Below are 17,156 nucleotides of genomic sequence, written 5' to 3' on the forward strand. Positions count from 1 at the left end.
CTGTCTGTCCGGCAGTCACTATACTGTCGACTAGCGGACCGAAATGCCTTAGATCGGCACAAAAAACCTCCGGTCAGCACCTCTCGTCCAACCAACACTTTTTCCTTACAGACATCGCTGCGTACAATCAGCGCTTAAGTTTCAGTGCCACGACATCACAAACATCTTCCCCCCGCTTTGTGACCCGCCCCATCCCCGCCCTCTATGTTAATCTCCCCTATTCACTGCTCTGAGAACACAGATACCGGCCGTAGGGGAGGTTACAGTAACCTAGCAACACCAGACTCTTCCACACCCACAAACCCGCCCCCCTCACGCCCCCTATGTCACTGCACATCGCGCCCAAACAGAGTTTATATAGTAAAGCACACCAGAACACATGTTTTATTCCTATAATTTTTATTGTCCTGATGAAGGGGGCAGTCCGCCCCTGAAACGCGTAGACCTTTGAATAAAAGATTACCTATATGGTAACATTGCAACACGAAGTCTTTCTTCCGCATCAGCGCCGTTTAAATTTGGTCCGACCTTCCTCATTCAACTAAACCTAGAAAAGTTTGTCCTGGGATTCGAACTCACGACCTCTACACATCAGAGGAAGGCATTTACCCTCACAGCCATGAAAGCTGTCTAGGTAGTTACTTAAAAAAAAAAATATATAAGACTTCTACTTATACCTAGTGTACGGATACCTAGTGTACAACCATACACATGACAGCTGCCCACTGTGTATGGATGTAGCAGAGCTGGGTGTGTTGGGGCAGCTGTCATGTGTATGGTTGTACACTAGGTATCAGTACACTAGGTATAAGTAGAAGTCTTATTTTTTTTTTTTTTAAGCAGCTACCTAGACAGCTTTTATGGCTGTGAGGGTAAATGCCTTGCCTCTGATGTGTAGAGGTCATGAGTTGAATCCCAAGACAAACTTTTCTAAAAGTGTTTTTTTTTTTTATAAGACTTCTACTGATACCTAGTTTACTGATACCTAGTGTACAACCATACACATGACAGCTGCCCACTGTGTATGGATGTAGCAGAGCTGGGTGTGTTGGGGCAGCTGTCATGTGTATGGTTGTACACTAGGTATCAGTACACTAGGTATAAGTAGAAGTCTTAGTTTTTTGTTTTTTTAAAGCAACTACCTCAACAGCTTTTATGGCTGCGAGGGTAAATGCCTTGCCTGTAATGTGTTGAGGTCATGAGTTCGAATCCCAGGACAAACTTTTCTAAAAGTGTTTTTTTTTTTTTCTGATACTTCTACTGATACCTAGTGTACTGATACCTAGTGTACAACCATACACATGACAGCTGCCCCAACACACCCAGCTCTGCTACATCCATACACAGTGGGCAAAGTTACCTACAGAAGAAGTCTTATATTTTTTTTTTTAAGTAACAAGCTAGACAGCTTTCATAGCTGTGAGGGCATATGCCTTGCTTCTGCTGTATAGAGGTCATGAGATCAAATCCCAGGCCAAACTTTTCTAAAAGTGTTATTTTTTTTATTTATTTTTTAGTCCGCAGCGACACAAATTACAGCATGCTAGATTTTCTGTGCTTTTTTATTTTTTGGAGGGGGGGGGGGGGTAGGTTGCAGTGGATCTTGGGTGAGTTCCCACACTTTTTTTCCCAGGACTTGACCCCTGTAGCACGTGGTATATTGGGAGCCATGTTACGTATTTTGCATAGGGAATCAGAAGGAGCCATAACTTACACCTCTAGAAAAAAGGTTCAGGTATGCTAAAGGGAACCTGTCATCAACTTTATCCTGAGCTCACTGAGGGCAGCATAAAATAGTGACAGAAATCCTGATTTCAGTGGTGTGTCACTCATGAGCTAAAAGTAAGTGGTTGCTGAGAACCAGCATCATAATCATTGCAGCCCAGGCCTTGAAAAGAGTCCAATCTACCTGAGAAGAGTCATGCACTCTCACCCATGATTAGCTGTTCTCTCCTAGAGAGAAAAAGAGAAAACTGAGTAGAAGGCGGTCAATCACCAGCAGATGGGCAGGGAGAGCAGGATTTATGAATAACCATGACTCTTCTCAGGTGGCCGTGACTCTTCTCCAGGTCCAGTCTGCAATGATTGTGATGTTAGTTCTCGGCAACCACTTACTTGTAACTTTTAAATGAAAGACCGCTGAAATCAACTCACCTTTCTTTACTTTATGCTGCCGTTAGTATGGACAGCATAAAGTTGATGACAGGTTCCCTTTCGAATGCAACGTACTGAACCTGTTTTTCCCAAACAGTAGACACAGGAGGACCTTTTGAAAGTCCTTAAGGGCCTATTAGGGTCCATTCACACGTCCATACTGTATTGCAGATCTGAAAATTGCGGATCCGCAATACACCCGGCCGGCACCCCCATAGAACTACCTATTCTTGTCCACAATTGCGGACAAGAATAGGACATTTTTTTTCTGGAGCCGTGGACTGGAAGATTGGGCGTGCGCTCCGGAAATGCGGATGCGGACAGCACACTGTGTGCCGTCTGCATCCATTCCTGCCCCATAATGAATTAATGGGTCCACACCCGTTCTGCAATTTGCGGAACGGATGCGGATCCATTCTGTGGACGTGTGAATGGACCCTTAGACTGCACGATTCTAAGGAAATAATCAGGAACAAGTATTCATAGGAATGATTGTTTGCAATAATTGGCTCATTTAATCAAGCAGATGATCAGTTGATGAACAAGAAAGCCTTTGTTCATTGGCTGGTGGGCATCTTTAATCAGAATTAGAGATGAGCTAATTTCTAAAAAAATGTATTTGGTCGGTTCGCCAAATTTTCCCAAAAGATTTGATTCGATCCAAATTTATTTGTGGCAAATCTCGTTAAAAACAGCTATTTTCTGGCTGCAGAGAGCCTGTAAAGTGGTGTAGAACACTGTGTCTTGCAGTAACACGCATAGGGAGTCTGCTGTGGTAGTGAAACAATACCGTGAGTCAGTATGACACACAGATGACAGGCGTAGCTCTCAGAATCACTTCACACATCACTCATTTGGTCAATTACGAGGCTAAAACTGCCCAAATAACTCAAGTGTGATCTCAGTCTTACCGGTCAATGTTAGCGTCAGGCATAAAGAACTATGCAGAGGACCAAGATCCTACTATAGCGTGAAAGAGCGCACTCCTTTTACACAATCGTCAGTTGATTCCACATATATGTCTACAGAACCTGTTCTATTAAATGCTCATACAAGTAAAGCCCCCCTAACAGAGTGGAGAGGGTGTCAGCAGTAAGTTTGTGTTGGCATCACTGTTTATTTTGCCCTTCCTCTGATCCATCAGAACAATAACCCCCCAAAAAAAGAATCCCATCTGTTGAGCATCCTCCTCCACTCGGTCAGCATTTGGTCAGTAATCTATCAGTTTTGCTAAAGCCCAGTAGTGGATCCAAAACAGAGATTACACGTGAATGGAATCTTTGCATGTTTTCTGTGTTTTGTACCAACTACTGCCTTTGTCTACCAAATCATAAGCCAATTCTGAGGCAATATAGGGACCATGACATACAGGCCTTACATATGCTTTCTTCTGACCCTAGAAGAAGGGTCAAATAAATTATGATGTCAACCAGGCCAAAAAGGCAAAATAGTGTCCCACTCATGGAGTGGGGAGGGTGGGAACAGCATGAGAAGTCCATAGAGTTACCCAGTGACAAAGTAGTGAGGTAGCAGCAGCATGAGCAGACCACAGAGTGGCCCAATGTCAGAGCGGTGAGGTGGCAGCAGCATGAGAAGACCAGAGTCGCCAAGTGACATAGTGGTGAGGTGACACCAGAAATAGGAGACCACAGAGTGGCCTAGTGACATAGTGGTGAGGTATCAGCAGCATGAGGAGACCACAGAGTGGGGAAGTGGCAGCAGCATGAGGAGACCACAGAGTGGTGAGGTGGCAGTAGCAGGGGGAGACCACAGAGTGGTGAGGTGGCAGCAGCATGAGGAGACCACAGAGTGGCCCAGTAAAATAATGGTGAGGTGGCAGCAGCATAAGGAGACCACAGAGTGGCCCAGTGACATAGCAGTGAGCTGGCAGCAGCATGAGGAGACCACAGAGTGGTGAGGTGACCCTGTGACATAATGGTGAGGTGGCAGCAGCATGAGGAGACCACAAAGGTGACACAGAGGTGAGGTGGGAAGCAATACCAGTACTAGCTGGAGATGGTGGATGGCTGTAGGAGCACCTGGCAGCAGGTGTGGCATCAGAATAGTAGCTGAAGCAGGTAGTCAGAAGAAACAGATCTCTTTTTTCAAAGTGTAGGTGTGGCACCATGGATGATCTAGTCTGATGCATCAGACAATGGTGTTTGAAAATCCTGGCTGATCTATGCCTGATTTATTTTCACAAAGGTCAGTTTCTCCACATTTTGGGTGGACAGGCGAGTTCTCCTTGGGGTAACCATAGTCCCTGCTGCACTAAACACCCGCTCTGATGCCACACTGTTGGCCGGGCAAGAAAGCTTGTCCAGGGAAACTAGGCCAATTGCGGCCACAAATCGAGTTTGGCTGCCCAATAGTCCAGGGGATCTTCGATGTGGGATGGCAGGGTGCACTCCAAGTATGCTACAATCTGTTGGTTCAGGTTCTGATCTATGTCTAGCTGTGAGGTGCTTCAGTGGAGTGGATATAATCCTAGACAATAGTAAGATAAATACCTCCAATGAATACATAGGTAGATAAGGAAGAATGCCTATTTTTGTGACTCCAAATCTTGACGTTTCGGTCAGTTCAGACCTTGATCATATAAGTCACTAATGAAAAAGGGAACAGAAAATAGTTAGGAGTAAAAAATGTATGTTACATAGTAAGCTAGTTAAACGGCTAAATGGAGAGTAAACCGATATATAGCAAAGAGTAAGAGATATGGGTCAAAGCCTGTATGGATGTGTCAAAAATGGCCATAGAAATTAGAACAATAGTGTAGAAACTGGGCTGAAAGGGCACATAATGTAATGGTATATGATGTACCCATGGTGTGCAGTATAGGGTATATATTGAAAGGGAATAGTAAATGTCCCTAGAAGTAAATGGAGTTGGCCAGGATCCAAAAACAAAATAATTAATTTTGCCTGATTCAAAAATTGAAATGGCACCCCCCTCATGCCAAATTCTTGACCTATCCCTTCCATCCAGCCAGAGGTAAACCTTGACCAACATGCACTTTCTATAATACTGGTCTTTTTATGTGGCACAAGGGTCTATAGCCTATAGCTACACCCATGGTAGCAATCATTCCACATTCAGTATGCATCGCCTGTGTAATCAGGCCAGTGCAAACAAGCGCATATGGATGTGTTTCTCATCTATCGGCACTCAAACTGCCTGTACAATGGGCAGTGTAATAACACCCTTGTGCATATTGGATAGGCAGATTCAGATGACTGTAATGTGCCCTTCTTTAAGTTATCTAATGTTTATTATATACATGTAATTGTGCTTTTACAAGTACAGATCTCATCTGCCAGAAAACTGATCTGACAGGCAGGGGCGTTACTAGGGTTTCAAAAGAGACCACGCCCCAATGAATATGGCCCAGTTCTCGAAAGTCACCCCCCCCCCCTTCCCCACACATCGCATTTTGATGTACTTGCTATACAGTAGCACATACCTGTCACATCCAGTGCCTCCAGGTGACGTCTCCTCCGATGTAGATTTTCTCTGTCATCATCTTCTTTATTTGGTCCGTAAAACTTATTTTGGCCGCATCATCCTCCAACCTGGAGTCCCCACAGTGTTATCCTGCTGCTCGCTGTGCTCCCCAATACCCCCAAATACTATCCTGAAGAAATAGTCCCACCAATAGTAATTCCCATCTAGACTTCACCTATTAGTAATACTGCCCCCAACCATGATAATGCTTCCCAAGAATGCCCCCATTAGTAATACTGCCTGCTAAAGTGCCCCCAACCATGATAATGCCCCCCAAGAGTGCCCCCATTCATAGAAGAGCCCTTCAGTATTAATAATACCCTCACAGAGCCCCCAGTAGAAATAAGACCCCCCTATTGTTACCCCAGTGGTAATAAAGCTCTCTACAGACCCCATAGTAGTAATAAGGCCCCCATAGTGTTCTTAGTAGAAATATAGAAATAAGGTGGATTTATAAGTCCCTCCTATAGAGCCCCCAGTAGTAATAAGAGCGCTTATAATGTCCCCTGGATTTGCAGTGTCCCTTGTAGTTATATTCCTCTCTCTCTACCATAGAGTTCCATTTAAATAACGTCACACCATCTCTCCTGCCACATCCAAAATACAGTCCTATGTAAATAACATCACTCCCATCCCCCTCCAACATACAGTCCCATTAAAATAACACTATTTCCATCCCTCCTCCATAGAGTCCCATGTAAATAACACCACACCATCTCACCAGCCCCCTCCAATAAATACAATCCCTCTCTATATACAGCCCCCTCCAAAATACAGTCCCATGTAAATAACATCACCTCCTCCCCAGCCGCTTTCAACATACATTTCCAAGTAAATAATATCACCCCCTAAACAGCCGCCTCCAACGTGCAATCCATGTAAACATCACCCCTTCAACATTCAGTCCCATGTAAATAACATCACTCCCATGTAAATAACATCACTCCCTTCCACAGCCACCATCAACATACAGTCCCATGTAAATAACATCACTGCCTCCCCCGGCCCCCTCTGATATACAGTCCTATGTAAATAAAATCACTCCCTTCCACAGCCTCCTGCAACATACAGTCCCATGTCACAGTAAAATTGTTCTGATAGCTTTGATAAATGGTACTTGCGCTGCTGGTCCCCAAAAGTGAAGCGGATAAGTTCACACAATGGTACAATGCAATAGTGGTGGAACCATGCTGCTCCTCAATCAAATGGAACGTTATCCTTTACTGCAGTTATCCAGGTTATCAGACCCAAGATGTCGACACTTCCAGCGTCCACTTGGAACAAAACCACTACGGGTTCCTCTGCAAAGTGTCAAGGATCACACAATAGATTTTATTATACTCACAAGCATATTAAAATTGCCAGCATATCTTAAAAACAACTTTTTATCACAGCCCGACCGGGGTTTCGCACACGACTTCGTCAGGGGTGAAATCTAACATTGATAGGCTATTTAACTTATTCCCCCTATTCACATGGCTTGGAAAATTACGTCACGTAGAACAAACAGATAAAATGGCCCCGAAAACATTTCCCACTTCCCATATAACATATCTTATATAATATCTACATCACATACAACATTGGAATCTTCTCTCCAAATCTTTACCATTATTCACCCACTTATATTATAAAAAGCTCATTTTAATACCTATCCTATTTGCTGTAGTAGAACCCAGTTCTCCATTCATCACTTTGTCACGTTTCTTTTAACCAATCACAGTGCATGTTATCGCCCCATTCTTTATTTCAAATCATGTTTCAATCCACCAATATAAGGCCAGCTTCCCATGTCATTCTGTCTCTGGCCACTCCTGACTACTCACTGATTACTCACATTGAGACACAGCACCACCAGCAAGTATATGTGTTCAAAATTACATCAAGCATGGTTTTAAGTCAAACTCTATATTCATCACATTAGGTTGCAGAGTATTCAGCTTATAGATCCACTCGACCTCGCGCCTGTTGATTTGAGCTACAGGGTAGCCACCTCGCCAATGCTTTTAAACTAGTTCAACCCCCATAATTTTAGACCCCTCGGATTTTTCTCATGGTGCTGTTTAAAATGCAATGAGACGCTGTGCGTAACCAAACCCTTTTTTATATTTCGCATATGCTCCTGTATCCTTAATTTCAGTTTTCTTAGTGTCCTTCCCACATATTGGAGAACATAGCGGCACTCCAATACATATATAACCCCCTCATTGGCAGAGGAAAGACCTCCTTTTGCTTTAAAATCCTGCCCATTTACTGTCGATTTTACAGTCTCTACATGCTTTGACCTATTTGTGGCAATTCTATTCTTGTATCCAAGGCAAAAACCGCACCATGTGAACCTGTGTATGTTTATTTTTTCTTTTATTATTGGAATGGAACTATGCACTAGGTGCATATGTAGATACCGATATTTTTTATACACAATTTCAGGGCAATCAGGGATTGCCTAATAGCATTTTTTTCTAATAGCATTTTTTTAAACCCTACATCTGTGTTGAACTGACTCATGAATGTAAAACGAAAATTGCTTTCTGCTTTCTTTTTCTCTTCTGATTCAACTACATTCTCCTGTCTTCAACAGTTTTCATGCACCCTTTTAACGCTTCCTCGTCCTACCCTTTTTTTACAAATCGTTCTTCAATTTCTTGACTTTGAATCCTGTAGTCCGCTACATAAGTGCAGTTCCGTGATACTCTTTTGAACTGACCCTCAGGGATATTTCTCAACCAGGGGTCATAATGGCAACTAGTTTTATGAATATACGCATTCATATCTGTTTCTTTAAAGTGCGTCTTTGTTTAAAAATTCTTGTCCTCCAAACACATACATAGATCTAGAATATTAATTGAGGAATTACTAATACTACTAGTAAAATGTAAGTTCCACCTATTTTCATTCAAACCATCTATAAATCCCTCTAAGCCCATTCTTTCCCCACCCCAGATTAGCAGACAATCATCAATAAATCTTTTCCAAGGGGTGAACTCTCCTCCTGGCAATTTTTTGCATAAGAAAGAATTAACAGTTTCCTCCTCCCATGACCCCATAAATAAGTTGGCCAAACTGGGGGCGAATTTTGCCCCATCGCCGCCCCTGTGCACTGTAAGTAAAAATTATTATCAAACAAAAAATAGTTGTGATCCAAACAAAAATCAACACATTTCAAAATAAATTCCCCTTGTACATCCGACATCAGTGGATCCCTCGCAAGTTTGTCCTCTATGGCTTTTAACCCCAAAGTTTTCGGAATGACTGTATACAGTGACGTGACATCTACAGTGGCCAACCATGTATTTTCTTGGCAGGGACCTACAAGTTCTAATACACTACTGGTATCCTTCAAATACAAGGGAATTTGCGTGACATATCCCTGCAGATAGAAGTCAATGTACTCAGTTATTTGACTGGTTAAGGAGCTTATCTCCAAAACTATGGGCCTACCGGGAGGGTTTACGAGGCATTTATGAATTTTTGGCAAATGGTAAACAACCGGGGTCACTGGAAATTTTATTGCTAAATATTCAAATTCTTTCTTATTTAGAATGCCCTTGTTATAACCATTATTTAAGCGGTTTATCCAGTTCCTTTTTATATTCATTGGTGGGATCACTTCTTAACTTTCTATAGGTGTTTTCTTCCGACAAAAGTCTAATCAATTCTTTCTCATACTTGTACTTGTCCATTAATGCAAACCCCCCCCTTGTCTGTAGTTTTTTTTACTACCAATGGATTGGATTCTAGATCTTTAAGGGCTTTTTTCTCTTTCACTGATAAGTTGTTATGTTTATTTTTCTTCTCCATTTTGTTCAATTCATTGAGCCCCCCTGTAAATGGGCAAACACTTATTTGTCAGGTGATTGCCTCTTTCATGCAGCACCAAAAATCGTTATTTGTCAGCAGCCATTCCCCCATGGGGCATATGTTGTCGTCAACAAGCAAAACACTTGTTTATCAAATAATTGGATCTTTCTATATAATTTTTTGCTGGCAGCAGATTGTGCCATCTAAACAGCACTGTACTGCCGGCAAGCAATGATTATGTATAGGGACGAGCATCGGCATTGGTGATTGCTCCTCCCCATACTGTGGAGGAGATCTCACTCACTAGGAGGAGATTGTTGGGAAAGAACACTTCCTTCTCAACAATCCTTCTTCTCCATTGATCAGTGTGAAGGGGCCTTTACTAAACGGAGTGACAATATCCAACCAATTCTGCTATCACAGTGCATTGTGTTCTTGCATGTCATCACAAGCTTTTCACCGGGTTAATGCTTCTCTGTTTTCAGACAAATAAATAATGTTGCACTTTCCTGCTGTGTATTGAGTTTCTATGGGTGGAGAAAAAAGACTTATAATTCTGCTACTGTTTTCTTTTGATTTCCCTATAGGTTTGAGTGTGGGGAACATGTTTTATGTCTTTTCTGATGATGGAATCACAATAATTCAACCACGAGAATGTGAGATCCGAAGACAGATCAAGCCTAGTGAGAGGATTCTTACAAGCTACGTATGTTTCAAAAGCTTTGTTACATCGGATTCTTATATAAAATGCAATCAATATTGTAATACAATAAATAACACAAAGCTATACAGTCAGGTATTCATTAGAGCCGACTTGATGGTTTGACCTTAAAGATACATCTATTGATCTATTAGTCTGTCCATGCTCTTTTTTTCATGTAGGAATGAGAATTAAAGGTTGATGGCATTCAGCACTATACACATTGAGCCATAATCCTTCATAGGGGCATCATTGACCATGAATTAACAGTATTTTTTCTCTACGCAGTTCAGTATATCATATTTGTCCCCATAAGATCTTTACAATTAAACTAGCAACCTCATTATCCTAGCAGTTATATACAACAGTAGAAATATTTTAGACTTCTTATCTATCCATGTTTGGAGAAGTTGAAGGAATGTGGCAAAACTGATGTACTGTGTCATGGCTTGTGCAGGATTGAGAGGGGGTGCATGATGCATTAATTCTCTCTCTAGTGTTCTTTGACTCATGCACCAGACCCTCAAGTCCTGCGCTGCATGTTAAACAATGTATGGATTTTGCCCTGAGTTCTTCTTTTAACTCATTGGGCAGTCAGTTTTATATAGACCAAATCTTTTATCAGTTATGGGTTTATCTTCTTATTAATGTGTTTTAAACTGTTTTAGTGCCATCCTAAAAGTTTTCAAAAAGGAGTCAATGCTTGCACTATGCAGCATGTTCCATTTATTGGTGCATGATATTGTGAATGCACACCAGCCGGTAGAATATGGTAGAAGAAAAAAGAGGACAAAAGGGTTTACCATGCCCAAATAAATTGTGGAACATGCATCATTTTAATACATTTGGTGCCCAATTTTCTGTCTTAGGTGATGTTATGGCAAAATTCATAAATCTAGATGATATGAAGAGTAAAAGCTATTACATACCTACAATTTCAAATTTCTACTATACTGCCACAAGAAAGTTGTGGAAATGAAATATGTGGAGAATTGCCCAGGATTCATACTGTATATAACACATAGTTAAAATTCAGTTGTTGTTTTTTTGTTCATTTAAACTACAGTTTCTATATGTCCCAGGTTTTGTTGCCAGCCAGTGTTGAGGTGACAATATTAAGCATGTTTTTCAACAATGTGGTATAATATCCCCTCAATTTTAGCTAATGAAAATTTAAAGAATTGGAGTGTTGTGGCTTACATGAAGAAAGGAATCTGTCAGATGATTTTTTTGGAGAGGTTGATAATTAGACCTGAATCCCTTGATCATCTGACCAAAATTCAATTATAACTTACTAGATGTGAGGTAGGAGAAACCTACAGGTAGCACTCACCTCTTCTCTCCAGGATAGCTTGTCCAAGTTATTTCATTTGCGTTTCAAGTTCAAACACAGATTTCAAAAACGAAAGTCATGTTTTTTATATTGAGCCCAGAATGCTGACAATTGTCCCAGCGGGATAGGCCAGAAACAGAATGGTTGCTCTCATTCAGTTAAAAGTTAGAAACACAAGACAGTGAGTTTGTCACAGTTCTAAAAATGATTGTTACATTACATTTATTCCAGAGCTCAACAGACTCTATCATTGCACCATCATGTAGAATCCTGTCCTGTGACTCTGCAGACCAGTCATCAGTCACCAGTAGTTTTACCCCATCAACAGACTGGTTGGATCTTAAATGGAGTTGAAAATTCCCATTAATCCTTCCAGTGTTTATCAGACCAATTTTGCTGCTAATGGGAGCAATTCCAACAATACATTATGTATGGAAGTTACAGCTTATTCAGTGGATCAAAAAAAAAGGATAGATTTACTGATCTTGTAGATGGTGTACCCTTAGACAGTCTATCTAGACCTGCACCAGATATATCACAGTACAGTAGTTCAGGATGTAAGAATAATTGAGTGCATTGTCTAACTTTGCTCCAGAAATTTGTTGACTTAGTGGTCAATTTTGGGGGCAAAATGTTGCATATTATTTAGGTTTCCTATAAAGCCACACTCTTTTCCCATTAAGCTGTGCTCTCTTGTTGAACAAGGTGTAGATCATTTCTGTAAACCTACAGTAGATGCATGAAATCACACCAAATTTACACAGAATCTAGGTCCACTCATTAGTAAATGTGGGCCAACATTTTTGGCTCACTTCCTCCTGGCAGGTTTACAGCAGCTTGACGTAGAAACAAATGAGAATCCTGTACTCCATGTGTATCAGATGAAATCTTGCTGCTGCATTCAGAACACATTTAAGAGCATGCTATAGAACTCAGCTTGAACATTTCAAACTAAGAGTTATGATTAAGAACCCTCTTTTTCCTGTGATTGCAATGAGGGATGACATTTAATTGCAGAACAGTAGATTATTTATCTGCTTCATTTTCTGCTATTGGTTATGTTTAAATGAAAGTATCATCGTTGACACCAGATCTCAAATTCTTAAAGCGTTTTCAGGAATAATCTTCAGAAATTAAGTTCTCTACTGCACCACTATGATAGACACCCATTTTTCATGTACAATACTTTTTGGTAGTAATATGTGTCAACAGGAAAACAAGCCACAGGGAAACTTCTTATAACTTGCTCACTATATTTTCTACTTAGGAAGAGATGTGTCAACAAACTGAAGGAAATCCCGATCAATCGTGTTCATGGTCTTCAGCCATCAACGTGAGGGAAAAATACATTTATGTATCCCAACCGAACCAGAACAGGGTTTTAATAATTGACATCCAGATGCAGAAGGTTAAACAGGTACTAGTACATAAAATAAAGAATGTTCAAAACTGAATAGGAGGTCAGAATCTGTTATTTCACCATGATTAAAGGCCATCTTTAAGTGAAACATACTGTGGGACCTCATCTGTGAAAACTGAAAAAGAAAAATTGGTCCCATAGTACAACTTTAATTTTTCCTTATGGGCAACAGGGACCATTTTTCTGTATGTGTTTCAGTTTGTTTCATTTGATTCACTTTTAAAGAATACAGACACAGAATTATTAATAATTATTACACAATACTGAAATTGCAGAGGTCAGCTGTCATGTATTCTACCCAATTTGTTAAAAGGTGCACACCTGTTAATGTAAATCAGGAGTATTTGATATTGTCTATTTGAAGTTCTTCTTATGCCTGCCATGAACAACTACATTTGTTGCATTGTTTTGTGCTATTTTTAATTTGCCTACTTTACACCTTGTGCCATGCCCACTTTTCTCAACTTTTTTTTTTTTTTTCGGAGTAAGAACTCAAATGTATGATATGTTTGACACTATGCAACTTACCTCTGCAATTTTTGGCAAAATGAGATGTAAAATGAATTATACATATGGAACATTATTTTATTATTGCAGCATTATTATCATAGGGAATCTCCATTATTAAGTAGCCTGTAATTATATCTATGGTGTTGCTTTTTGAGATCCACTTTATTTAAAAGGATTTTCCAATTTAGAGAAACCATTTTCATATATGCAATTAGGAAATTGTGTGTCAATATATAATACGTACACCCAGGTTTCTCCACTGACAACAGTCGGGTACATTTTTTGATCAGCTTTTCAGGCCACCCTTTGAGAAAATAGAGGTGGTCCATCAAGGAGAACCCCTGTAAGAGAAGTCTATTCTTCATTGTGAGAAGATTGATATTTAGTCATAAGTTATGTAGGTGCAATGCCACATTCCCCTGTTTCTTCACTATATCTTGGTGTCATTGTAGGACCCATTCACATATAAGTACGTTCCTAAAGTAATAGATTTAACTTTGTTCTTTTAATTTCTGCCCTTTTGAAGACAATACAAGTTGACCCATATCCAGCAAAATTACTTTATGACAAATCCCATGACCAAGTCTGGATTCTTAGCTGGGGAGATATAAATAAATCCCATCCATCATTACAGGTATGTATATTTGTATGAACATACAATTGCAAATATTTCATCATTATTAATTGTTGAAAATGTCATATCTTGTCAATGAAAGCTTCATTTGTCTGATGTTGATGCATTCATTGCTCCAATTGCTCTTATAGATTCTCTTCATGTTGGCAGCTCAGGGGGTGTGTACTTTATGTTGCAGTTCTCTCCCTATCACAGCTTAGGGAGTATGTACCTTCTTAGAGGATGTGTCCTTTCTGCTGCAGCTCTGTTCCCATAATAGTAGATATGGTTGTTGGCAGTAGAAGGATGGAACTGTGTATGTGCAAACACCTTAGTAATGTTACTGAGGTGGGTGAACAAATAAGAAAAGGAACAAACTTGCAATTGCAAACTTCTGCAGTTACAAAAGTATTTAGACTTAGGTGCTAGTTTGAAAAATGGGAATTTAACTCAAAGTGAACAATAAATGCATAAAGATAGCCTTAGCTAAAATGAAGTTTAGCTTTGAGACTACACTAAATAACATGACAAATTATTAAAAATGAAAGAATTTAGAGTGACTGTATAATTCCTCAAAGGTTGTCAGAGCTTTAAAGAAAAAACGCTTTCTAACATACTTTCCCTTGATAGCTGAGAGAAATAAAACAATAGAATAATTATAAGGGCCAGAAATTATCTTTTTACTGTGTATAATACTGTATGAAATTGATGTTAGGTCTGTTATCCATGCCTGCCACCCTCTGACTGTTCCCTGTGGACCCTGACACCCTGCCTCTTATCATGTCATCCAGCGTCCTGGTTAACAACATCATCTCCATGCTGCATCCTTTATGCTCCTGCCTGGTGGTCCCTTAAGAGTTGCACACACTCTCTTTCAGCCTCTTAAAGGGCATGTGCATGTGATTCCAAACCCTTCCCCAGTCAATAGCAGAGGGACCTTGGGTATTTAAGGCCACATCTCCAGCATGAGGGTGCCTGAGCTTTAGGTTCTCTGGTGACCAACAAAGTTGTCTAATGCAATTGTGATTTACCTGCGTTTATACTGCTTAATCTTCTTCCTGTATTCCTGACGTGTTTCAAGTGTGTGCCTTCCTGCCTGTAGGCTCCTGCACTTTAAAGTCCAAGTTTGTTTAAATTAACCTAGTCAGTCTACTCTGTCTGTACTCAAGTCAAGTCCCCAGTCTGCCCGCCTCAGGTTTGCTTCATCACTACTCCGCCTGCAAATCTTTCCTGTGTCTGCATTAACTGTGTGCTACCTGTATCTCTAAAAGCCAGCATTCTAGTCTTGGTAACTGTTCAAACTATACTTGCAGTTGTCCTGCATTTTAGGAGTGGTTTCTGTATGCTTAGCTACTGGTGCTTGCACCACAGTCTCTGATCCCAGTGGGTCAGCTGCAAACCACACTGGTACAATCCCAGAAGGCAGCAGTCCTGTTGCAATGAAGGCCAGATTCCTGTATAGGGGTTAAAGGATGACTACCAGGGGAGCCAAATCAATTAGTTGGCATGGTGGGTACAATAGTAATCTTCATCCATGGACCTCGCTGGCCTTGCCAGAAATTTGCCAAGGACTTGCCTGTCTATGTACAAGTCAGGATCAGATATTATCTTATCTGCATGATGTGTCTGGCTGTCTGGATTCTCTGACTACTGCCGCACATATATCCCCAATCATTTCTCATCTAGCCAGAGGAGCTATGGCATGGGCAAAGCCATTATGGGAGAAGAGTGGTCCAAGTGCAAGTAGCTTGCAACTTTTCATGGATACTTTCCATATAAACCTGGCCTTACTTCCTCAGTATCTTCCTCAATGTTACACATACGTCAGGGATCACAATGCAATTCTGAACCCTGGCCTCCGAACTGGCTTGGAATAATGAAGCCTTGATCTCTGCCTTCTCGGGGAGGCTTTCTGATCAAATTAAAGATGGGTTCGCAGGACCTTCCTACTTCTCAGAATAAGCTGATAATTTTGGCTACCTGAATTGACCAATGGTTCTGTGAGCATGCCAAGGAAGTGACAAGAAAGAGAAAACCTCTTCAACTGTTTCTCATGAACAGCTACAAATATCCATCTTCTTTGCCAGCTACTGTACCTGAACCTATGCAGGTGAAAAGAGCAAGGCTAACAGAAGTAGACAATAACCCCAGACTTACCAATGGACTGTGTCTGTACTGTGGTAGAGAGGGTCACTTCACCCACAGCTGTCCCCAAAAAGCCAGGATGCCCCAGAGCTTAGGATTGATACCAAAACAGCCCCAAAAATGTGCCCTGCTTCTATTGTGGTCAGCTCCACAACTGGTGATGCCACTAATACTGTGGGTGCAGGCTTAAAACGTGCCAAGCCTAGGCCAAGCTCGGTTGCTTCGAGCTCTGTGCAAGTATCTCCCATATGGCAGTTTTTCTCAACAAGGTCAGCAGACAAAACCAGTGCCATGTGCAAAATATGCAGGATGAAAATAAGCAGTTGACATTCAAAGACAAACCCTATATATATATATATATATATATATATATATATATATATATATATCAACTTACCCACTGGTATCTGTATACTAGCAGGCGTGGACTGTAAGTGGCCCCAGATTGACAGAAGGTGGGGCCAACACAAATAGACAAGGTCAACTCAAGTAAACAGGGGCCTTCAATACCATAGAGGGCCAGTATAGTGTACTACACTTTGGTGTTTTGCTCTGCATCAAAACCAAATGCCAAAGTGCGGAACAATATACTGTGCCAGTGCATCACAAATTATTACCCCAGCTAATCCAAACACCATAGCACAAAATACTACCACTGCATATCCAGATACCACAATATACTACTGCAGCAGAACCAAATAACAAAGTGTAGAACAATATACCACCCCAGCAGAACCAAATAACATAGTAAAACACAATATACAATATATCCATTTCCTGGCCGCTTTTGTGGCCGCCAGGCTGCACCCCCATGTAGTACAGTGTCCTCATCATCATCAGCAGCAGCAGCTACTTCTTCTCCTGCTCAGACACCTCCTACCCATGTCCTCCGCTCTATCGTGAGACATCCATAATGGATATGCCGTAATCTCGCAATGCTCGAGCTCGCGCATGCGCAGTTCCTTCCCTGAGGCTG

General features: G+C 41.0%; 1 protein-coding gene across 1 annotated transcript in view; it reads left to right on the forward strand.

The window, feature by feature from the left end:
- Nucleotides 1-17,156, forward strand: part of FSTL4 (follistatin like 4) — a 748,534-nt gene that overhangs the window by 696,591 nt on the left and 34,787 nt on the right. The window contains exons 10-12 of the mRNA XM_044277373.1: nt 10,047-10,165; nt 12,760-12,909; nt 13,949-14,056. Of these exons, the coding sequence (XP_044133308.1) occupies nt 10,047-10,165; nt 12,760-12,909; nt 13,949-14,056 (377 nt within the window). The remainder of the gene's footprint in view (nt 1-10,046; nt 10,166-12,759; nt 12,910-13,948; nt 14,057-17,156) is intronic.

The sequence above is a fragment of the Bufo gargarizans genome, chromosome 2 (assembly GCF_014858855.1).
Source record: "Bufo gargarizans isolate SCDJY-AF-19 chromosome 2, ASM1485885v1, whole genome shotgun sequence".
NCBI classification, from domain to species: Eukaryota; Metazoa; Chordata; class Amphibia; order Anura; family Bufonidae; genus Bufo; species Bufo gargarizans.